Here is a 24,221-nt window from a genome sequence, read left to right on the forward strand (position 1 = left end):
TGATAGCCGTCGCCGTAGCTCAGAGGTAGAGCACCGGACGCGTAATGCGGAGGTCGTGGGTTCGGATCCCACCGGCGGCATATGGTTGTTTTTCTTCTGCTTTTCTTATCAATTAGCTTTAAGCGATAACATATACAGTATTATTCTAAATTGATCAACACCACAAAAAAAAAATCCCCTGTGCTCCTTGGTTCCTGTGGCTGTTGGCTTCTTTCTCATATTTATAACGAGCCCCTCGTTTCCCTCCCCTTGTTTGCTTGATTGCTTAGCGAGGGTCTCGGTTCTGGCAGCCATGATGCCATAGGAGGCATAAGAGGGTTCTCATACAGCTTCCACTCTCGCCGTTAGATGACGTTCTACGTCACACCAGCGGTACCTCAGGACGTGCTACGTCCGCCGCTTACGAATGCGGGTGGTGCTGATGAACACTCTCAAGTTAGGTTATTTGTAAACATAAATACCCCTGAAAGCAGAAGACTTGATAGCCGTCGCCGTAGCTCAGAGGTAGAGCACCGGACGCGTAATGCGGAGGTCGTGGGTTCGGATCCCACCGGCGGCATATGGTTGTTTTTTCTTCTGCTTTTCTTATCAATTAGCTTTAAGCGATAACATATTCAGTATTATTCTAAATTGATCAACACCACAAAAAAAATCCCCTGTGCCCCTTGGTTTCTGTGGCTGATGGCTTCTTTCTCGTGTGTGTGTGTGTGTGTGTGTGTGTGTGTATGTGCGTGTGCGTGTGTGTGTGTGTGTGCGTTTGAGAGAGAGAGAGAGAGAGAAGCGCTAAAGCCACAGAAACCAAGGGACACAGGGGATTTTTTAAATTTGTTTATTTATGTTGTGGTATTGATAAATTTAGAATATTACTGAATATGTTATCGCTTAAAGCTAAGTAATTAGAAAAGCAGAAAAAAATGGCCTGGCTTAGCTTATGGTTAAGCCTAGGATGGGAAGCATAGGCCGCCGGCGGAGGCTGCGCGTCCGCAAGCGAGCGCACGAGTTGAGCCCCAGCTTTCACAGCTGTTGTGACGTCATATCACGTGGTGCGCCGATGTAGGTCAAGTGGTAGCTACGCGGCCGCGCGCGGCGCAGCAAGGAAGAGCTCGGTTGTGCGGCTAGTATGCTTCGCATAAAAACAACCACATGCCGCCGGTGGGAATCGAACTCACGACCTCCGAATTACGCGTCCGGTGCTCTACCTCTGAGCTACGGCGACGGCTGTCCAATCTTCCGCTTTCGGGGATATTTATGTGTAGTGTAAACGAACCTTGAGACTGTTCGCCAGCGCCACCCTCGTCGATAGCGGCGGACGTATTACGTCCCGTATTACCGCAAGTGCCACGTAGAAACATGGACGAACGGTGAGAGCGGAAGCTTGTCAAGAACCCACCGGCGGCATGTGGTTGTTTTTATGCGAAGCATAGTTGCCACACAACCGAGCTCTTCCATGCTGCGCCGCGCGCGGCCGCGTAGCTACCACTTGACCTACATCGGCGCACCACGTGATATGACGTCACAACAGCTGTGAAAGCTGGGGCTCAACTCCTGCGCTCGCTTGCGGACGCGCATACTCCGCCGGCGGCCTGTGCTTCGCATCCTATGCTTAACCATAAGCCAGGCCATTTTTTCTTTTGCTATTATCAGTCTCCCATTGATGAAAAACCACAAATTAAAAGAAGGCCTCATCTAGGCTCCTTAGTTTCGGCGGCTTTCGCCATGTATTAGATTTAGTCGGAGTGTTGTGTATCTAAACGTAGCTCCACTTTCGCTGCCTCGTCAAACTACTGCGCGTTCACTCGCTGTTTTTCAATACACTCCGGGCCAGAACTTTTTATGTCCTCTCACGAAAAACTGGCTGCAGTCCACTTAACGGCTTTGCCCGTTCGGGTTTCCGCCATTAGAGCGACGTTGCTTCTGTGGTGACAGGCTTTCGCTTTGAAAAATTTCAGCACGGCGTCGGCAGAAAGCGTCATTGCCCATTTTTATCATTCGCTTAGAGAAAAAAAAAAGAGAATTGCAGAGACCATGCGAATAGGGTAAGCTAGCACAACTGAAGAAACGCAGTCGTGGAAAGCTCAGAATCTTTCACTCGTCCTGCTTGCCCGTGCAAAGAATTTCTTGCTACTTCACTCCTACCACTGCACCTAAATAAAATGTATTGCTTATACACGCCGTCGTGGAAACCAACAACGCAAAAGTTTAAAACCTCTGACCCCCAAGGTGTATTTATGAGAAAGCTTGTATCTGTCCTTGAATATTGATTCTGTATGCGGAATTTGCATTAACATGTACTGCTTCTGCGGTTTGTGTCGCAGTTTGCAGACGAAAGAACTTATTTTCTACAATCAAGCAGCATCTCTGCATATTTAACAATCATTGTATTATACTGGTCATATTATTTGACATGTCATTTATAGCACCCTTTCTATCTTTCAGTGCCTTTGTTTTGTGGCCAATTTTGAATTGTTTTGTGCTAAATCTGAATTTTTATCAGGACTAATCTTCGTTGTCAAGCCTCCATATATTAATTTTTTTTACGTCTCCTGGTGCGAAATGATTAACTATCTCCCATTTTTTAACTGACGCTCTACGCAATGAACATGGCATCATTATATATTCTCCACGTAGTGCTCGTTCACTAATGGTTTTGTGAGAGTTTCGGCAAAGCTGACCATTGCACCAGTTTCCTTCAAAGATGCCAACCTTCGTCTTGACTGCTCCATTCATTTGCGTGTCCGCTGTTCTGACTCAATCTGGTACCGGTGCCTAGCGGTTTTCTCCGAGATGCCACAGAAAAATGTATCATGCATTCACACACACTGTGATGGCATTTTATGAGAACATTGTACAACTGAGCACATATCTATTTTCCAGAGGATACATCCAAATAAATACTCTAGATAAATGACAAAGCTGATAAAAAAAAACAAAAAAAGACTGCAAGGAAAGCTACAAGGGCTAAGCGTCGGTGGCATCCGGATATACTGTATCGATTTGTTTGAATTCTTCGGCTGGACGTGCAGCATTTCCTATTCCACAAAGCGCTGCCAGCAACATTTTATATAGGTGCGCTTTTATATCGGAGCAGCGGGGGAGGGAATGATTTAGGTACTGAGAATTCATCCGGGCGTATGCCAAGTGTTTCGATTGGCAGGTTTACTCTGGGCTTCACAGTATGCACAGCCTTTGTCAGAAGTTTGGAGCCCAGGGGGCTTGCTATTGAAGCACACTGTCTGGTTCGTAATGCATCTCCAGCGCTCCAAACCTGCTCAAGGTAAGAAGATTTCTGGTCCTGCCTCCTCCAATGGGTAGGACTACCACGAATGTTACAGGAGTCCCAATGCGAGGCTTAGAAGCAAACCCCCTGGGCTCTAAACTTTTGACAAAGACTGTACATCTCTGCTCGCTCAGAGTGGCGCAGAATGAAGACAGAGAGGCGTGAGCCGACCGTTACGTGTACACAAGTGGCGGGCAGCAGAAAAGCAGATTTGTGCGCGTTTTGAACTGTCGAGCCTTTTATACGGAATATTTTTGTACCAGCTGAATGCCTTTTGTGCATACTTTCTCATTTAGTTTTTCGCCATTATATTAATTATAATACAACACTATACTTTCTATGTTGGAACCACCGCGGTGGCCCTAGTGGTTATGGTGCTCGGCTGCCGACCCGAAAGATGCGGGTTCGATCCCAGCCTCGGCGGTCGCATTTCAATGGAGGCGAAATGCGAGAGGCCCGTAGTCGAAATAACTCCAGGTGGTCGAAATTATCCGGAGGCTTCCACTACGGCGTTCTTCATAGCCTGACTCACTTTGGAACGGTCAGCCCCATAAAGGAAACCGAACTTTCTACATTGTTTTTAAGTATCCGTTAAAGTCCGGGCCGAGATGAAATGAAGCACTATTGCGTTATTACCACGCGGAATGTATTCCGTATTCCAAAATAGGGATTTCATTAACAACTCCTGTGGTGTTGTAGGGCCTCATCTTAAAAACCTTGTTTATGTATTTATTTATTTATTTATTTATGAATGGCGCCAACCCTCATTTGAGGGTCATTAGAGGGAGGGAAAATTAAGAAGTAAAAATTGCGTATATGCACAAGAATTAACAAGCCTCCTCGAGCATACAAGAGAGCATAAATTGTTGCGGAATTCATACCACCGTACAGCTACCTGCACACAGTGCAGGTGGCTGTCCAAACAAAAGATACACAGTGCAATATAGTTGGCTGTCTATCTGCTACATGTTATATGTAAAATTCCAAGTCTCTTCATCTTATTTAGCGTTGTATTATATTGTCAAGCTTTTATTGTGCACCACATCTTTCATGCACCCAAATCTGAAATTGTTTGCCTTTGTTACCTGTTCTAGCTTTTTGTCCTCGTGTACGCCTTTTTGTTTATTATGAGCAGCTGCGTTTTTCACTACTTGGCTCGCGGGGGAACGGACTTTGTAAAGTGTTTTTAAGGCTTATTCTACGCTATCCCGACAAGTCATCCCAACAAGTTTGCCCTAAAAGCTTGCCATAAAAAATACAGTCACATTCATAACTGTGCAGCTAAATGTGTTAAGACTGTGTAACGTTGCTGAATGCTTAGTATAGCTATTGCTTTCTGAAAATTGTTTTACTTTGTTCCTGAATTTTTGCCCGCAAACAACTCTGTGCAGCCCCGCCGCAGTGGCTCAGTGGTTACGGCGCTCGGCTGCTGGCCCGAAAGACGCAGGTTCGATCCCGGCCGCGGCGGCCAAATTTCGATGGCGGTGAAATTCTAGAGGCCCGTGTACTGTGCGATGCCAGTGCACGATAAAGAACACCAGGTGGTCGAAATTTCCGGAGCCCTTCACTACGGCGTCCCTCATAGCCTGAGTCGCTTCGGGACGTTAACCCCAATAAACCAAACCAAACCACTCTGTGTACTTTCTGAAGTGCAACTTTTAATTAAGTGCTTTTTAAAATCAACATTGTTTAATTGACTCCCGCCTATGTAATGCCCGAAACGACCTTTAGGGTAAATAAATAACTAAATACATGAAATTTGTTAAGAACCATGTATACATCCAGAAGGACTTTAGTGTGGGCTAGTTGGTGTAACATACTGGAAAACAGCCAACAAACTGACGTCACGTGTGTTTGTTCCTGTCTGCGTGGCGTCCGTTTGGTAGCTGTTTTCCAGTCTGTACAGCCCTTCATTTCGATTGTGCAGAACAAGTGATAATGGTGATTCGAGCGTTTTCTGTCGGGTATCCCGATACGAAGGTGTTGTTCCGCGATGTCGGTAAAGGCGATAATTATACTATCTGTGCCGGATAGTTTTGCAGGGGGACTTTTCTACAGAAAGATCACACAGCGTGCCGAAATGCGGTACTTCATACGGTATGGATTCTGCACGGCCTAGAGACCCAGGGGCACGAGGAAGAAGGCGAAATTTCGGCGAGTCTGTCAACTTGAGAGATGGACGGCGGTTTCTCTTCCTGTTTGCGTGGTTGGCGACTTCCCGTCGTGCTTCGATTGGACAGCGAGCAGGCGCGGCACGTGGGTCGATAGGCGCCACGTCGTCTTGAAACGGATCGAGATCCGATCAAAGGGATTTGCGGTGCTAATGGAAGACCCGCGAGTTGTATTTTCGCGCTCTTTGCGCTGGTACGAATCAAGAAGAATTAATGTAACTCTAAAAGAAATGGAGGCACTAATTGCAAAGTTTGCTTTTCTGCGTGTGGTTGCGGGACTACCTACGCATTGTGCATAATCATCGCGTGCCGTGAATTCGGTTCGGAAGAAAATTCATTTCATCGTGACATTATTTACGGAGGCCATCAATATGTACACCAGGCTGCATGGTTTGCTTCTAGCTCGTACAGTGCAGCCCTTACAGCTTCCCTGAAGCTGAAATGGTCGTTAAAGGTAAGAACTGGGGGTCTTCTTAACTTTCAACACCTTTTGATCTTTAGGAAAGTCACAAGGGCTCCACTATACAAGCTAGAAGCAAACCATGCAGCCTGGTTACTTTTGACAAAGACTGTACCTGAGCCCTAAACAACGCGACAACCTCTGGCGTCTGCACTCCTCTCTGAACATCAAATAAACTAGCGAGCATCATGCTCTGTGTGAAGCACAGCACCGCTACTTTTAGTAATTATTTATTTATCGTGATGAGCCCACTAACAGGCATAGGCACATTGCGGTGGTGCATTCAGAGTAGTGAAAGAGAAAGGAACAATGAAAATAATAAAAGGAGAGCAACAAAAAAGCAGTTGAAGCGGCGAAGACGATCACAGTGACAACGAATGATAGAAACAGTTCACAGTAAAAAGGTCCTAGAGTCCCAGTGAGCTCAGCAGAATTTACTTGAAAGTTCACAAATCCTGATGAAATATATCAAGATCACATGGTTCCATGCTGTTATACGTACAGGCGCGGCCATAAGTAAACGGAGCACGCTATTGCCTTCGAAGTGAAATCACGCTTTCTCCATTGGTAAAGAAGAAGCGTTGTTTGTCTACAAGAAAGCCCACCAACCTCCGCTACCAGCAAGCGCGCACCGCTGCTGTAAATTTCAATTAGGTGAAGTGTGAAAAAGATTTGAAGACAGTTGCGTGCTTCGTTTACTTTTGTCCGCGCCTGTACACATCATTCGTAGCACGGGACCTGCTCTGAACGCCGGCACGTCAAACACACGGCTTTGTCGCACAGACCGTCCATGCACTGGAAGCTTGATCAGACATGCTAGGTGCATGCAGTCTGTGTGTCCATGTAAGCACTTAAAGGGAGACTGAAGCACTTTTTTGAAAATCGGGCTGGCAGCGGCATCCTATAGTTTTTCATGCTGTATACTGGAATATCGCATCCAAATAAGGCAAAAGCAAGCGCGAATTGCCTTTTTTAGACGAAATGCGGCCTGTGCCGCGGGGCACGCCGCGCGGCGCGCCGCCGCCCGTGATTGGTCAAGAGAGGTCGTGACGTCAATTTGAGGACTGGAGAAGCTGCCGATGCGGATACGGCGCTGCATTGAGTGCAGATTTATTTATTTATTTATTTATTTATTTATTTATTTATTTATTTATTTATTGGAAATACCTGCAGCGCCCGAAGGCATTATTGCAGGGGGGATGAGGATACATAACAGAAGAATAGGCCATAAAAAAAAGAGGAAGAAAAAAAAAGCAATACAACAAGGCATGACACAGCAAGTACAAAATGAATGAAATATGAAACAACAAAAAGACATGACGAAAAAAAAAAGAAAGCCAACTGCGCACTCATACATCCGACAGCAACGCGCGGAACATAGACTCTGAACGGCACTCAACAATTTCATGGGGCAGGCGATTCCAGTCATGAATGGTAGATGGGAAAAATGCGTTTTCATAAGTGTTAGTTTTGCATTTAATTTCTCTAATCTTCCACCCATGGTCAAGTCTGTTTGACCTGAAATGCGGTGGAAGCAAATAATTTTCTTTATCTATTTTTATTTTTCGGTGAAAGATCTTATACAGCATTTCTAACCCGTGTCTTTCCGTGTCTTTGTAAAAGCGAATATGGCGACTATTTTTTTTTTACTGACCTCCGAAGAAAAGGATACTACAGTTTGCTCATTCCACGTATCGCCTGAAACCAAAAAAGACACAAGCAAAAAATTCTACGCCTAGCACAAGCATGCGCCAGCGTCAAAGACGCGATGCAGACCATGCGTAAAAGGTGCCAGAAACACCTCGGCTCGTATTCTCGGAAACGAAGGGGTGCGAACAATACTCAAGTCAATTACCACCACCGGACGCCTCCTGGCTCGCCCGGAAGAGCGTCATCCTAAAGAAAAGGCCCAAAGCACTGTGTACAAAAAATCCTGTTCTCAGTACCTGGCGTTGCAGGTTGGGGCAAGAAAGTATTTCAAGGAAACGATGAAGGAGCACAAAGTTGGTGTCAAAATTAGCGAAGCGCAGTGGCCAACCACTGCGAGGCATGTGACCACAAGATAGTGACGCAATCACTGTGCGCTGGAAACCAAGCCAAATACGCGCACAAGGCGGCTGCTTCACTCGTGGCGCGTTCAGCAGATGCCAGAAAATATTAATCGCTGCCTCAGAAACGTTCACCCTTCCTAGATTTGCAGTTCAGGTTCAGTGAAGTAGTTGCCAACTATATGTGTGTTTAAAAGCCAAGCTAGCTGCAACTCGCCTGCTGCCACAACTTGATGAAGAAACCGAGTAAGGTTGCGGTGTTTTTTTGCAAAAACTCGGTTGGCATTCATTTCTCTCATAAATTTGCATCCGAAATCAACGTCGAACGCTTTCATTTTAATTGCTTAGCTGCGATTAAACGAGATGCCGCATATGAAGAGCTTCAATGCTTGCTTGCTTTGCTTTATTGTGCTTTGCTCTGCTTGCTTGCTTGCTTTGCTTTATTGTGCTTTGCTCTGCTTGCTTGCTTGCTTTGCTTTATTGTGCTTTGCTCTGCTTGCTTGCTTGCTTGCTTGTTTTGCTTTATTGTGCTTTGCTCTGCTTGCTTGCTTGCTTTGCTTTATTGTGATTTGCTCTGCTTGCTTGCTTGCTTGCTTTGCTTTATTGTGCTTTGCTCTGCTTGCTTGCTTGCTTTGCTTTATTGTGCTTTGCTCTGCTTGCTTGCTTTGCTTTATTGTGCTTTGCTCTGCTTGCTTGCTTTGCTTTATTGTGCTTTGCTCTGCTTGCTTGCTTTGCTTTATTGTGCTTTGCTCTGCTTGCTTGCTTTGCTTTATTGTGCTTTGCTCTGCTTGCTTGCTTTGCTTTATTGTGCTTTGCTTTATTGGCTTTCCTCTGCTTGCTTGCTTTGCTTTGCTCTGCTTGCTTGCTTTGCTTTGCTTTGCTTTGCTTTGCTTTGCTTGCTTTGCTTTGCTTGCTTTGCTTGCTTTGCTTGCTTTGCTTGCTTTGCTTGCTTTGCTTGCTCTGCTTGCTCTGCTTGCTTGCTTTGCTCTGCTTGCTTTGCTCTGCTTTGCTTGCTTTGCTTTGCTTTGCTTTGCTTGCTTTGCTTGCTTTGCTTGCTTTGCTTGCCTTGCTTGCCTTGCTTGCCTTGCTTTGCTTTGCTTGCTTTGCTTGCTTTGCTTGCTTTGCTTGCTTTGCTTGCTTTGCTTTGCTTGCTTGCTTTGCTTTGCTTGCTTGCTTTGCTTTGGTTGCTTGCTTTGCTTTGGTTTGCTTGCTTGCTTGCTTTGCTTTGCTTGCTTGCTTGCTTTGCTTTGCTTGCTTGCTTGCTTGCTTGCTTTGCTTTGCTGCTTGCTTGCTTGCTTGCTTGCTTGCTTTGCTTGCTTGCTTGCTTGCTTGCTTGCTTGCTTGCTTGCTTGCTTGCTTGCTTGCTTGCTTGCTTGCTTGTACACGTCGAACCGAGTATAAAATCACTAACCGAGCATTGCTGAGCACGTCTCAGGTGGTCTGGCCGCACCTAAGCTGAGGAGAGCGACACATGCTTAAGCCTCTATAAGGTTTCTTCAGGGGCTAAGTGAGCATGTTTCTACTTTTAAAAGAGGCGCTTCTTCGGAATGGTAACACGCCTCTCATGCGCGAGAAAATCGAAGGAACTGTGTTATGGTTCAGCCGCGCCTTTTCGACAGAAATCTCCAGAGGTCACATTAGGGACAAATGTATCCGCTCTTACGAAAGTGCTTCGAGCAGAGTAGGCTTGCTTTGGTCAGCTTGAATTCTTTGTCACAGCAGCAAGCGCTTGCGCTGCGAGCTTTTGATCTTGCTAAAAACAGTGGAAGACGACACAGTCTCGGCCGTAATTGTTCATGGACACGAACGCAGAGTAGTACCTCGTGTTGAATCTGATTCTCAAGGTCGGCTGACACGCTTTGTACGTCACAACGCACGCAGCACGAGAAACAACGCGCGCTGAAAGCTCGCTCGGGTGCGCCGAAGTATCCCCGGCTCCTCAACGTGACGTCACGTTGGCCGACATGGATGAGGTTTCCCTCTCCGCTGTTCTCCTATCCTACGCTCGCGCGGGGCGCGGGAGATTTGAACATCGCGCTTTTAATTGGTGATTGTGCCACTGTTTTAGCCAAAATCGAAAAAATAATTTCACAGACGTGATCGGCAATGACACTACTTCAAAACCCTAAAAAATTAGCTGATTCGAAAACCGCCTCAGTATCCCTTTAAAGAGGAAGAGAAGGTGTCGCGACTGCAACCTAGTCTCCAAGTCGGTCAGTCCCAGAGCGCGCATGGCAGCTCTGCACAATCGTCTCGGGGAGCAGATAAGCTGGCTGAACGACCTATGGCATTCCTTGCAAACCATTTCTTCGCATTTTCGAGTTTGTGCAAAGATGTGCGGCTTATCGAATGCCATAAAACCGAAACAGACACAAGTCTCAGAAGAAAAGGCTCCGGTACAGGAGAACGTGGCACGCAGTACGGCTCTTTCCTCGTTGGCGTTGTATAACCCTCCTCGCCGCGCCGCGCCTCCTCTTCCGAGTGTGTTCGTTGTATTTTCCCGTTTTCATTTGTTTACTGGATGTTTCTATTGCACTGATCTGTGCACCTTGTTTGAATTATTCGGAGCGGCGACTTGCGTTTTCCGCGCTGAACTTACACTTCAACGTTGAACGTCGCTACGTTCAGGAATTGCCGGATAAGGCATTCGAGGCATTTGGCACTCGAGGCAAAAAGGCAAGAAATTAATTTATGCTTTGAGGAACGGCAGCGGGAATGAAACTAACTAGATGCAGCATCAGCATTCTCTCTGTAGACGTTTTGAGAGCTAGATTAATTCCTTCTAGGACAATGACAAGCAGTAGGTTAACTACCCACGAATTTATTTTCCTCTGGTGCAAAGTAAGGAGTGCAAACGTTATAAGAAAACCCAAGTTGCCGCTACGAATAATTCAAACAAGGTGCACAGATCAGTGCAATACAAACATCCAGTAAACAAACGAAAACGGGAAAATGCGACAAACACACTCTTAGAGCGGAGGTGGAGGGGCAGCGCTGCGAGGAGGGTTATGCAACGCCAACGAGGAAAGAGCCTGCAGTACTGTCCCTGCATACACGGGTCACCTTCCGAGCACGCGCAGACTTTTCTGTGGACCTCCAGAATGTGGGGCGAAAAACGCAACTTAACATCTAACAAAATTTAGTGCGAAAAACACGGACAGAAAGAGTAGACGACACGAGCGCTGTCGTCTACTCTTTCTGTTCGTGTTTTTCGCGCTAAAATTTTGCAAGATGTATGTTAACCAACTCGCCCAATATGCAGTACTGTTAACATCTAATTGGACACCTAAGTCACGAACAACAGACACCCTCGTAATGACCTGACTGTTGGGAGCGTAAGAAAACTCAACGGAGTAGGTCTTGCGCGTAAACGATATCATGACAGTATCTTCTGCGTTCTACTTAATTAAATTAACAAACTGCACTTGTCCTCACAGAGATCACATCCTCTTGGATTAAGCTGCAGTCACGAGGGGAGCGGATCATGTGGAATATCTTTAGGCCATCAGCACATCCGGACACCTGAGAGTGAATAACAATGCCGTAAACGTCATTAACGACGAGATTTAACAACGCAGGCGCCAATTTGAAACGTGGCTGAATGGATGCATACGTCGTTCTAGTCACAAACTACGCGCTAAGAGCAACTTTTCCGCACATAGCCGTCAACATGAGCTACTTGCACTGATATCGCGAAGCTATGTATATTTCGACGCTCTTTTTGACGTTTCCGAGGCAAAGCTGTGAGCTCTTTCCTGTAGCCACTTGAAGTCACTGATGGAAGACCTTATACCAACTGGCAGAAGAAATGGTACTTGTGTTCCGAACACACGAGATGTCAATTTGAATTTCATTTGCGCCCCTCGCATTATGTCATATCGCCTCTAACAAACACGTGTCAACTTTTATGCTAAGGCTTCAGGTGATACTTTTTTTTTTCTCGCGAATGCATCGAGTAAAAGGGTTGTCTCGCGAGTTCGAAGACAAATCTTCTTAGCCCCACAGCAGAAATCATGGCAGAACTGCATAAACAAGGAAACGCAGTAGTACAGGGATGCTTACATCCCAAAGTTGGAACGGAAGCTGCAGACAAAAGATCGGCGAAACTTTTAGCACAGCCAGGCGCCGAGAAAGAAGATCCTTCTAGCTGCGCACATCTCTACCCTTGGATCAAGCAATGAGAGTTTCTTTATCTGATTGCTTCTTCCCATTTCTTGTTCTTATATCTTTACGTTTGGTTCTTTGCTCTGTCGTTTTCTACCCCACGGCTTAGTGCACCCAAGGCATCATAGCTACGTCGACCGAAGGGCGCTCTGCCACCCGCGGCGTTTTTGTTTCCCGTTCTGTTTACCGTGCTCCGCTCGAGTGGGCCTGCTGTCATTAACGGATTCAACCGGAGCATGGTGTTTGCCTCCAGCCTTCGGTAAGAAAGTTGCTCCCTGAAGTCTACGAAGAAATCCCCCACGACTCAGAAAGCGTCGGTATAACAGGCAGAGCAACTCTTCCGGTACGCACAGACAGCGGAAGGTTCCTTTCAAAAGGGAATGATTTTCACGCTCTGCAAGCACTTCCTTTCGGTGAGCTCTAAGTCAGCCGTGACGGACTCACGCACTGCAGCGCCCCCTCCCACTCCTCCCCCTTAGAGTCTTTGACAAAACACTAGAGAGATAACGCTGAAGCAGTGAACTCTTCTTTTATCAAGCCTGTCTCGACACCAGAGACGGCGCTGCTGGATTCAGCCTCCTTTCAGAAGGCGTAAGCACGCGGGGGTTGCTGGGAAAGGTCTCTTTCGCACACACGACACCTCGCAAGCTCCCAGGTTTGCATGTGGCGGTGTCCTCTCCCTTAAATGTGGAGAGGACATTTCCCTCTCTCCGTCTCCACACCTGCCAACCGTGACAGGTGGCGCTGCGGACGCCGACGATTATTGATCGAAATTGAGGAACGATCGCTTACAGCAGTTATACTTCACCTGTTCGTCTGCTTAGACAGACTGGTTAGAGTGTAAGGGTTTCACTCCATAAATCGATCTTTATACCAACATGTGATGTTCAGAGGCATACTCGCAAAGCCAAGAGAAGGCTTCACGGGGAATGTACCCCCTGTACAAGGCCTAAAGGGTCAGAACGGTGGGACGCAATAAAAAATGTGTGCGTTTCAAAATTAGCGCTTCCTTAGTAAAAAAGCTATAATATCATAAAAGTATTATGTAGGCACCTAAACGGACAGTACAGAACAAAAAAAGAAAGGATTTGGAGGGCAATGAAATCATTTAAAGCTCACCTTGTCAATTAAGCAACGAAAAGATTGCGTGTGCGAAACATTCCAGTCCTGGTCTGCGCTCTTTCGAGCGCAATAAAATCCGCGTCGAGCTCGAAAGCAATGGGTATCCGCGACAACTGCTGTAATATGAAGAACGCCGCTCTCTGCAACCTACACAGCACAGATCCGTCGGACAACAGAAGCGCGCGAGCATGCCTTACGCCTGTGGGACAGGTAAAGCTCTGGCAAGAATATTTGCGAAATACGACGTGCGCATTCCGCACGTGCCGTCCAGCAAGCTGAAACATCAGCTCTCTCACATAAAAAATCGTACAGAGCGCCCACATTACCCCGGAGTAGTGTATAAGAACACCTGCACAAACTGCCAAGCTTCACACGTTGCCGAGATAGGTGATTTTTAAAAGATTAAGAGATCACAAGGACGATGTCGGCAACTGTCGGACGTCCTCCAACACCCTTGCAGAGCAAACTCATATGATACAGCACACCAATGATTGGGAAAAAGCCACAATCTTGGATACAATGAAACATTTATTGTCACGACTGTTTTTAGAATCTGTTTACATACAGACGACGAAGAATGTCATTAACAGGACGAGGGGAAATCTCGACAGCTACGCCCACTCACTGCACTGTCGAGTACGCATGTAAGAAGCGGCCCATTCTGTCCATCCTCATTGGACGAAGGGACATGTAGGGGTCCAGAAATGTCATGTTTTAAAAATATTTTAGCGATCGAGTGTATGTTTTATTTTACCACTCAATCTGCCAGTCTGTCAACGTCAATCGGATGAGGCACGGGACAGAGAGAGACCTCAGCGTTGGGTAGAGCTACCGCTCGAAGAGCTTTTTGCCTTCGCACCATGAGATGGCGGATAAACATCGTCAGCAGGACGCAGTCGACGTTCAGAGGCACTGTTAATAGGGCTACGCTGACTGCTTGGACGGAGGCCATCCCTGTTTCCGAGAATATTGTCTCCCTTACTTACGCTTTATTATGGCAGGTACTTTGAATACGCCTTTTGTGACAACAGTTGTAACACATACCGCCGATATTGTAACACAATACCGATATTCGTTGCGCTTTTCATGGCTAGAGCTCCATTTACGGCCTTCTGGAAGGTTAGCTTCCGTGAAAAAAAACACGCTGAATGTCTTCGCGGACCAGGCGGCTGAAGAGGCACTCCCGAAGCGCTTCATCCAGGAAACTTCCAAATTCGCGACTCTGCACCAGGCTTCTAAGTTCAGCGAAAAATCAGCCAATGGACTCACCACTTTGCCGTGACCGCTTGTGACACTTCGCAAGCTCTGCAATAACGGACCACTCTGGTGTCGGGTGATCACGAAGGAGTAAAGACGATCTTCAAACTGTCGTGAGTACGGCGTGTCCGGTGCCACCAGCGACTTGAGGAGTGCGTAGGCACGAACCTTCATTTCTGCGGGAACATCACTAGCGAAAACGCGAGCATTCAGCCTTCCCTCATACAAGCGCCACTCGCTCGTAGTCGGGTCGAAAGTTTCAGTGTGACCGATATGACTCATGAGTCGCTTGAAGTTCGCGCCGCAGTGATGCTGGTTTCAAGTATTCCACCGCCGGGCAGTCTTCGATGTAGGAACCTCTCTGCACAGGAGCTAGTTTCCATACGTCGTGAATGCCTTCCGGCAGACGCATTTTCGCCGCCAATATGTCATTTTTGGCATCCAGGAAATGGGCGGTGTAGACCGGGAACATCGAAGGACCGTGTGCAGGCGGCAAGCAGGTTACATTCTGAGCGGATGGGCCCATACTGGCGGTCTTTTAAAGCCAGCACGGGCTATAAGATGGGCTACAGCCGATTAGTGCGCACGTGCATGCAGTGCGCGATAACAACACGCGTACGTGGTTTCGCGCGCACATAGGTTAGTAGTAGCGATAACTGGCTTTAGAATTTCGAAGACGTGATTACACTTGTTGCCGGCTAATCAAATTCTGGTCGTATCTAACTCAATTCGATAATCAAAGTAACGCTAATACACGAAAGACTAATTCGGGCCCCTATTACTTCTTCCGGATTCATCCTAGCCTCAAATAATTCCTATTATTGTTCCTCACTTATTGACCTTCGACTGATCATGGACGAAATAGGTACAAAATGCAGGCTACTCTTACGCCTTCATAATTTGGCCGCAAGCTCTTACATTCCTCTTCGTTAATGATTAGCTTGAGCTTGAACTAGTTTGCATTCAGAATTTTCATGTTAACATCTAGTTTTTTTTTTCTTAGGACAAGACTGCAGTGTCACCAAAAACAAGCACTTTCTCTGGTAAGAGCTAACATTTGTTCCTTTCTGAAGATATGACTGCTTTGACCACCTTTCCACCGTTGCTGACTTGAGTGCAATCCCCGGTGCGATGTCCACGCAGGCCTCTGCCCGACACAAGTACATTATGCTCATTTGGTTTTCTTTTATAATAGAATTGCACCCTTCATGCAATCGGTGTTTAAAAATTCCGGCTTCCATACTGGGAGCCCGATTCCTTGTTTACCCTGTTGTCAGTACATATGCACAAGTGCAGTGCCAATAAAACGTGATTTAATGGCAAATAATATTTCTCATTCCTTTGTTGTGCTTCCTTCCTTCCATTGTATGGTTTCATTCTATTGCCTTTAAATTGCGCTCTCCTTCCCATTTTTATTATGCGTAGCATATTGCAATCCCTCAGTTCAGCCCTTGGGCGCGGCCGGGCAGCCACCAAACCACGTGACGTGACGTCACCAAACCACTTAAAAAAACAAAAAAGAAAAGAAAAACAAAAAAAAGAACGGCTGAGCAGGGTGGCGGTTGCCACCGCCCCGTTTCAAAGGGGGCGCTCCTATCCATCCATCCATCCATTCATACGTCACGGAGGAAAAGCTGCTGAGAAAATCGAGTGCCGCCAAGCAATACCTCCTCGCGCAAAAAGACCGCGCAATATGCAACGCATTCTTGGCTTAACCAAGCTAAGCCTGGGCATCTTTTTTTGTCTGCCCACAATTATTCGTGTACTACAATTTTTATTTTTTGATATCAGATCGTTAGCACTTGCCGTAGTTACCGTGTTCATCGTACGGCGGTGCTAAATCTAGCTAATGGCTCGGGGCTGCGCCAGCCGGACTGCGCCGTGGAAGACAAACACTCCTTCACAGAACAATGGATATATAGATCAAGTGTAGAGATGCCCTAACTAGGGATCTCGAGATCTCGGAGTGCATTTAAGCAGCCGGTCTGTGTGTGCGCGCACGAGGAGCATAGAGGCCTACTACACACGTGCTTATACTCCTCGTCTTTTCTCACGTGCAGAGCTTGAGCACTTGCAAAAAATTCAGGGGGCACTTTGACTGTCTGAAGTGCGTAGAGGCGAAACCGTTTTCCGCACCACTTTGCCTATGTGACACTGGTGACGTCACAACTGGATTACGTCACACATAATTGATGACGAAGTAATGACAATTACTAATTAGTGGCTCATTGCTTATTAATGACTACGTTCTAATTGACTGCCAATTAATCACGCTTAAGCTTCGCCTTTAGGAGTGGAACGCGACAGCGTGTTGTATCGCTGCCAGGCAGTCCACGGAACGCCACCACCCGTTCGGCGCAATGCCTTGCCCTTTGAACGCAACGCTTTTTGAGGAAAAGAAATGGCGCAGTAAATTCTCCGTCATCTCGGTGGACACCCGAACCGCACCGTACAGGAAGGGAGGAAGTGGGAGTTAAAGAAGAAAGAAAAAGAGGGGCCGTAATGAAGAAACTGAAAATTGTGAGGAAAGGAAATTTACGCAGTAACTGTCTCGCATATCTCGGTGGTCACCCGTCAAAACGCGGACACGGCTGCCGACACGGCTGCCGACACGGCTGCCGACACGGCTGCCGACACGGCTGCTATCGATAGCATGAGGCCTTAAAAGCTTTCGCCTTAAAAAATATGCCCAGGCTTAGCTTGGTTAAGCCAAGAATGCGTTGCATATTGCGCGGTCTTTTTGCTCGAGACGTATTGCTTGGCGGCACTCGATTTTCTCAGCAGCTTTTCCTCCGTGACGTATGGATGGATGGGCCGCCGCGGTGGCTCAGTGGCTATGGTGCTCGGCTGCTGGCCCGAAAGACGCGGGTTCGATCCCGGTCGCGGCGGCTGAATTTCTTTGGAGGAGAAATTCGAGGCCCGTGTACTGTGCGATGTCAGTGCACGTTAAAGAACCCCAGGTGGTCGAAATTTTCGGAGCCCTCCACTACGGCGTCTCTCATAGCCTTAGTCGCTTTGGGACGTTAAACCCCATAAACCAACCAACCTATGGATGGATGGATAGGAGCGCCCCCTTTGAAACGGGGCGAACCGCCACCATGCTCAGCCGTCCTTTTTTATTCTTTTTTTTCCTTTATTAATTTATTTTCTCTTTTTATTTTTGTTTCACGTGGTTTGGTGGCTGCCCGGCCGCGCCCAAGGGCTGAACTGAGTGATTGCAATATGCCACGCATAAAAACTTAATAAATATAGTCCAAGGTTCGACGGAACACCGTCTGGTCAGGGCGAAGCATGATTTATTCACAAATGAAAATTGGGTCACTGACCAAGTCGAAAGATGAAAAATGACGTTTCGGGTCCCATACGGGGCCCTTGTTCACAATAAGGCTGTCACAGAAGAAGGGATGGTTATATACGCTTCAGAATCTTCTGCAATCTTTTCACGTAAGTATGTTGAAAAATGACGTTTCGGGTCCCATACGGGGCCCTTGTTCACAATAAGGCTGTCACAGAAGAAGGGATGGTTATATTCACCGTCTCCTTCAGCACCCTCCGGCTCTTTCTGCTTCCGTCTCCGGCCGCGTCGTTCGAGACCCGATCCCGTCTGCGAACACAGGGTGCACCTGTTCAACTGAGCGCTGTTGTTTACACTGACATCTCTAGCAGACCGTGTATGGGGATTTCAAGCTTCCAGTCAATAACGAGGAGCATCATTCATCTAGACCACGCAAGACTATTCGGCACAGACATGATCAATCGATGACTTTTTTGAAGAGAATGCTTGATTATTAGACTCATGTATGGTTGAATGGGCTAATCTGCGCTAGTTAGCAGCGTCATGGAACAGGTTTGTAGAACATATTCAACTTCAACGAGCACAACAATAGACCTTGAGAGTTTGCAAAGAAAAGGTATTGGCACAGTATAATGCATGCACAGAAAGGATTATTTTTTGCTTATTGAATACTTTCAGTGCCCACAAGCAGCAGTTCTGCCTGAACAGTGCTGCACTGTGATGAATAAAACACACATGAATCAAGTGTAAGTCAAGCTTGCGACTAGCGCTCATACACATGTCAAAATAGAAGGCATATATGGGAACATGCATAGGTGCGATTGTGTCACCGTCCAAGGAAAAGAAAAAAAAGTGTACTAAAAGAAGCTAAGAGAACGGAGGCGGAAGCTTGCTTGGCGTAACGCTATTTTTTTACGAAAATGTCGCCAGCAGCTCGTTTAAGCATGACAGACTTGTTAAACATGCGCTAGATGCGCATCACTGGGCTTAAACACTTTGCGCCGGCTACGCAGAACGGCCGACAGCTTTGGGCGTTTAGTCTAGGCACATTCAAATAAAGCGCTGCTGTCAGCGTGGGACTTTCGACTGCACCATGCCAACAGTTCTCCAAGAAAACAGCGTCACGCAACTCGCGTGATGTAGAGAGTGAGACAGTATTTTGAGAGGACAACAGGCAAAACAGCGACAACGACAAAAATTACGAATAATGTTTTTGGTGCGAAGGACTGCAAACGTTGCTTTTTACGTTTTAGCTGGCACAAATAAAAAGACTACTAGCAGTGAGAGTTAGGGCTAGCCATCACCCTACGTGTTTTGAGAACCTTAGCTCTCTCCTCACATCGGTCTACATCCAGCAAGAACAGCTGAGCAGATCATATACGCTCAGGTTGAACAAATCTTACTCTAAGCATTGGTCGCGGCCTATATTTCGTGCACTCCTTATACCTCTCCTCCAACACCGCGCTCCACTCGATAAGCGAAGGCAGGCGTCCCGGACACGCCCGTACTCCGGATTGCAGCCGCTGCATCGGTCGCGAAATATGCCAGGTGTTGCAACAATTCAAGGAATGCGCCGCTGTTGCACCATACATTGCCGGTGCAATAGGCGCTCCGCTAAACATAGCTCCCTCTCTACTCCTTTTGTGTGCTCCACATCGCTACAACTATGGACCGCTGCAGCCGATTGGGGAGAGATGCCTTAAGTATGCGTTCACCTGCCTCAGTAATCTGCAGCGGTACGGCAGTGAAAGGAAGTTCCCGACCAGTGACGAATTGCTCTGGTCTACAACGCCCAATCACTTGCTTACAGCGCCTAAACGGCACACTACAGGTTATGCCACTTAAGGGGTCTATATAGTGTTTGAAACTGTATCTCAGCGTGCAATAAGTTCCGCATAAAAAGTGGTTGACTTCTTGCTCCTCGAAAAGCCGTGCCACCAGCGCCCGCCGAAGGCCGCCGTTCGAACACCCTCTGTTGTCTTCTGTACAGGTGTGCAGCAATATGCATTGTAGCTTCTCATTACGTACGAGAAAGGCGGCAATCGCCCACCTGAATAAGCAAATATGTCTGTGCGTCCGTCTTCTGTGCGGGTCACTTCATCCATACGGCTGTCATTTCGAGTGGCCTGTCAGGTACATCACCAGATTGCTATCTCAGTCATAAATAAAGAGTGCCTCCTCTTCCTGAACAGCGCGTGGCGCCTTGTGTGGCTTTTTTAACTGCATGCTGTATAGAAAGATGAATATTAAAAAACATTTCACGCCTAAATGCAGAAATAAGAATAGATTTGTTCCTTGAGCGTGAAAATAAAGGGTTCATTGCTACCTGCACATACATAAACTGAATTTTCAATGCCAATTCAGCCCAAATAATCCCACTCTACAGCATGCTATTAGGGCTTTCGAAGTGTTCAAGTGTGGGCGGCTAAGGCATGAACATGGAGTCGTGATTCGCCGCCACGATCGAAACTGCTCCGCATTATATACGGGGAGCAGCGGAGATAAGAGGGAGTCGTTCCCGAGCGAGCCATCAATTTCACCGCCCGCTGAGCAAGGCTTTCGTAAGTGTCTGCGTTGGTCACCACTTTTCAATGCCTCCGGCTCAGCCTTTCACGCAGGCAATCCTGGTGCAGACAGATGAAAGTCTCCTGCTCAGCGAATCGAGAGTTTTACAAGTTTCGAGCAATCTCCGGCAGGAAAGGGGGAAGGGCGTTGCGGAGAGAAAGAAGGTTATAGCCTAGGTCAAGCAGAGTGTAGACGTAGCCACCATACCGGAGCGGTCGAAAGAAATTCCAGGGATTCGACGACACTGTCTTGGCCCAGCTTGCTTTACTCGTGCTCGACTGAACGGGGCAGGCGGCTTACTAAAGCGCCAGGGCCTTCGCCGCGATTGTATTGGAAATACTGCAGCACCATTCAGGCGTGAGATGCCTGGTCGGCAGAAACTAAGGTTCGGTGCAGAAAAAAGCGACAAGAGAGCACTGTAGCAGCTGTCAGCCTGACAGGTATGTACTGTACAACGCGGCGAATCCGTCACGCGTTAAGCTGGGTGTACGAAGGGGGCTCCGGGCTACGCATCCTTACACAGATGTCCGCCTGAAGTAACGAGGGTTCAGTGTTACCCTTACCAGGACAGAGGCGCTGGAGTAGGCTCTTTTTTCTCTCATAATCTTGCATCTACCCTCGCGCAAGCTTTAGGCACTTCGCCTGACTTAAGCTCTCTATCTGAACTCAAAATCGGTGTCTTGCACAAATCAGGCATAATAAAGGAAATTTTCAAAGTCATAAAGTCATTTGCTCTTCAGAAGACTCAAATCATCTAGTGTTCATTAGAATTCAGTGATACGAAAGCTGTTTTGAAGCATGCCTGTATATATATATATATATATATATATATATATATATATATATATATATATATATATATATATATATATATATATATAGCGAAGTATACGCTTCGTTAAAGGAAACATATTTATTCAACTCGACGTTTCGATCGGAAGACCGATCTTCTTCAGGAGTGATTTTACATTGTGAATGCATCCCCTTTTATAGGGGCGGGCACAGAACAGGTAAGTGGGAAACACAAAGCACATAGCAGAAAAATACGCATAAAAAATTACGCATAAAAAAATTATTACAGGCAGTGCGACCCACACACCCATGCACCAAAAAAAAAAAGAGTGCGAGGAACAGGTACTCAGTCAGAAAATACAATGTCCAGATGGGGCCTCTGCTTTGTTAAGCACCACAGGCTTGCTTATTGACAGTGGTGTCCAGCTGGGAGGTGCTCGACAGGTGCGTGGCCGTGCAACAACTTTCGTAGAAGAATGCGAAAACTTGTTCCTTCTCCTGGCCGTGAGAGCAAAAAAAATAAAATATGACCCTCCAACAGAGGGAGCAGACAACAGAAAAAAAAAGAAAAAAAAGGAAAATGAACAGAGCAAGAAAGAAACCTCGAAAAAAAAAGTGAAATAGGTAAAAGAAAACCTTTAAAGTAGTGCTTTTTCTTCGCACCCAGCTATAGTGCACCCAACCCTGGTTGAGGAGAAGTATTGAAAGGAATGTAAAAAAAGAAAAAAATATAAGAAAAAATATATAAAAAAATGTGAGTTTACATAGTAAAAAAAAAAAAGAAATTCTGCGGCATTCGCGTGACCACAAGGTGAGCACACCCGGGGGGGAAACGGCACAGGTGTGTGGCACAGGTGTGGCATGCAGAAAGAAATATATATATATATATATATATATATATAGCGAGCATGAAGTGCTTGACTGCTTTAAAGAGTATGTAGCGAAGTATACGCTTTGTTAAAGGAAATGTTTTTGTATATAAGTGAATTGCGCAACAACTTAGACAGGACACGGAAAGAAACACATACAACAGTTCACGAGCGTTAACTGTTGTATGTGTTTCTTTCCGTGTCCTGTCTAATTTGTTGCGCAATTCACTTATATACTTTGCAGAACCAACTAGACCCACAACACGCTCTTCTGAAATGTTTTTACTTGACGTTTCCATCGGAGGACCGACTTTTTTTTTAGAGTGAAAAAGATCTTAAAAAAGATCAGTCCCTGCTGTCGAAGCATCGAGTCAAAATAAAAATGTTTCCTTTAACGAAGCGCATACTTCAATATAATCCGAGCTTACCCGGATAACTCGGTCTAGCTCGTGTTAGTTCGAAGCACGGTGGTTCGAAGCACGGTTAGTTCGAAGCTCAAGACAAGACGAAATTCTTGCTCGGGTTTGGACGAAACAGTGCACAACGTTGTTGGTCGGGGTTGGTACGTCTACAATAGTGCTTGCGCACTGCTAAGAAAAGAACTGCGGACAAGCACATTTTAGAGAAGGCGATCGACTCTTGCGAGAGGGAGACAGCGCACCAGGTGCGCTGTGGCAGTGACCAAGCACAAGAGGTGACAGCTACAAAAGCCTTAAAGGGAGACTGAAGCACTTTTTCTGAAAATCGGGCTGGCAGCGGCATCCTATAGTTTTTCATGCTGTATACTGGAATATCGCATCCAATTAAGGCAAAAACAAGCGCGAATTGCCTTTTTTAGCCGAAATATGCGGCCTGTGCCGCGGGGCACGCCGCGCGGCGCGCCGCCGCCTGTGATTGGTCAAGAGAGGTCGTGACGTCACTTTGAGGACTGGAGAAGCTGCCGATGCGGATCGGGCGCTGCGTTGAGGGCAGATCGCAGCTTTCCGTGTCGTTGTAAAAGCGAATACGGCGACTATATTTTTTTACTGACCACCGAAGAAAAGGATACTACAGTTTGCTCATTCCACGTATCGCCTGAAACCAAAAAAGACACAAGCAAAAAATTCTATGCCTAGCACAAGCATACGCCAGCGTCAAAGACGCGATACAGACCATGCGTAAAAGGTGCCAGCACAACATCGGCTCGTATTCTCGGAAAGGAAGGGGTGCGAACAATACTCAAGTCAATTACCACCACCGGACGCCTCCTGGCTCGCCCGGAAGAGCGTCATCCTAAAGAAAAGGCCCAAAGCACTGTGTAAATCTTGTTCTCCGTACCCGGCGTTGCAGGTTGGGGCAAGAAAGTATTTCAAGTGAACGATGAAGGAGCACAAAGTTGGTGTCAAAATTAGCGAAGCGCAGTGGCCAAGCACTGCGAGGCATGTGACCACAAGATAGTGACGCAATCATGGTGCGCTGGAAACCAAGCCAAATACGCGCACAAATACGCTTCACTCCTGGCGCGTTCAGCAGATGCCAGAAAATATTAATCGCTGCCTCGGAAACGTTCGCCCTTCATAGATTTGCAGTTTAGGTTCAGTGAAGTAGTTGCCAACTATATGTGTGTTTAAAAGCCAAGCTAGCTGCAACTCGCCCGCTGCCACAACTTGATGAAGAAACCGAGTAAGGTTGCGGTGTTTTTTTTTTTTTGCAAAAACTCGGTTGGCATTCATTTCACTCATAAATTTGCATCCGAAATCAACGTCGAACGCTTTCATTTTAATTGCTTAGCTAGGATTAAACGAGATGCCGCATATGAAGAGCTTCGATGCTTGCTTGCTTTGCTTTATTGTGCTTTGCTCTGCTTGCTTGCTTGCTTGCTTGCTTGCTTGCTTGCTTGGAGACGTCGAACCGAGTATAAAATCACTAACCGAGCCTTGCTGAGCACGTCTCAGGTGGTCTGGCCGCACCTAAGCTGAGGAGAGCGACACATGCTTAAGCCTCTATAAGGTTTCTTAAGGGGCTAAGTGAGCATGTTTCTACTTTTAAAAGAGGCGCTTCTTCGGAATGGTGACACGCCTCTTATGCGCGAGGAAATCGATGGAACTGTGTCATGGTTCAGCCGCGCCTTTTCGACAGAAATCTCCAGAGATCACACTAGGACAAGCTCTGCCTGTAGCCGCTCTTACGAAAGTGTTTCGAGCAAAGTAAGCTTGCTTTAG

The 24,221-nt window shown here is 46.7% G+C and overlaps 1 protein-coding gene across 1 annotated transcript in view; it reads right to left on the reverse strand.

Annotated features, from left to right (window-relative positions):
• LOC149331074 (uncharacterized) overlaps window positions 1-24,221 on the reverse strand; it is a 437,932-nt gene that overhangs the window by 193,037 nt on the left and 220,674 nt on the right. The window contains exon 3 of the mRNA XM_089560091.1: window positions 18,034-18,103. Within this exon, the coding sequence (XP_089416217.1) occupies window positions 18,034-18,103 (70 nt within the window). The remainder of the gene's footprint in view (window positions 1-18,033; window positions 18,104-24,221) is intronic.

Source organism: Amblyomma mixtum, chromosome 9 (assembly GCF_055824585.1).
Source record: "Amblyomma mixtum isolate Tamu chromosome 9, ASM5582458v1, whole genome shotgun sequence".
NCBI lineage: Eukaryota > Metazoa > Arthropoda > Arachnida > Ixodida > Ixodidae > Amblyomma > Amblyomma mixtum.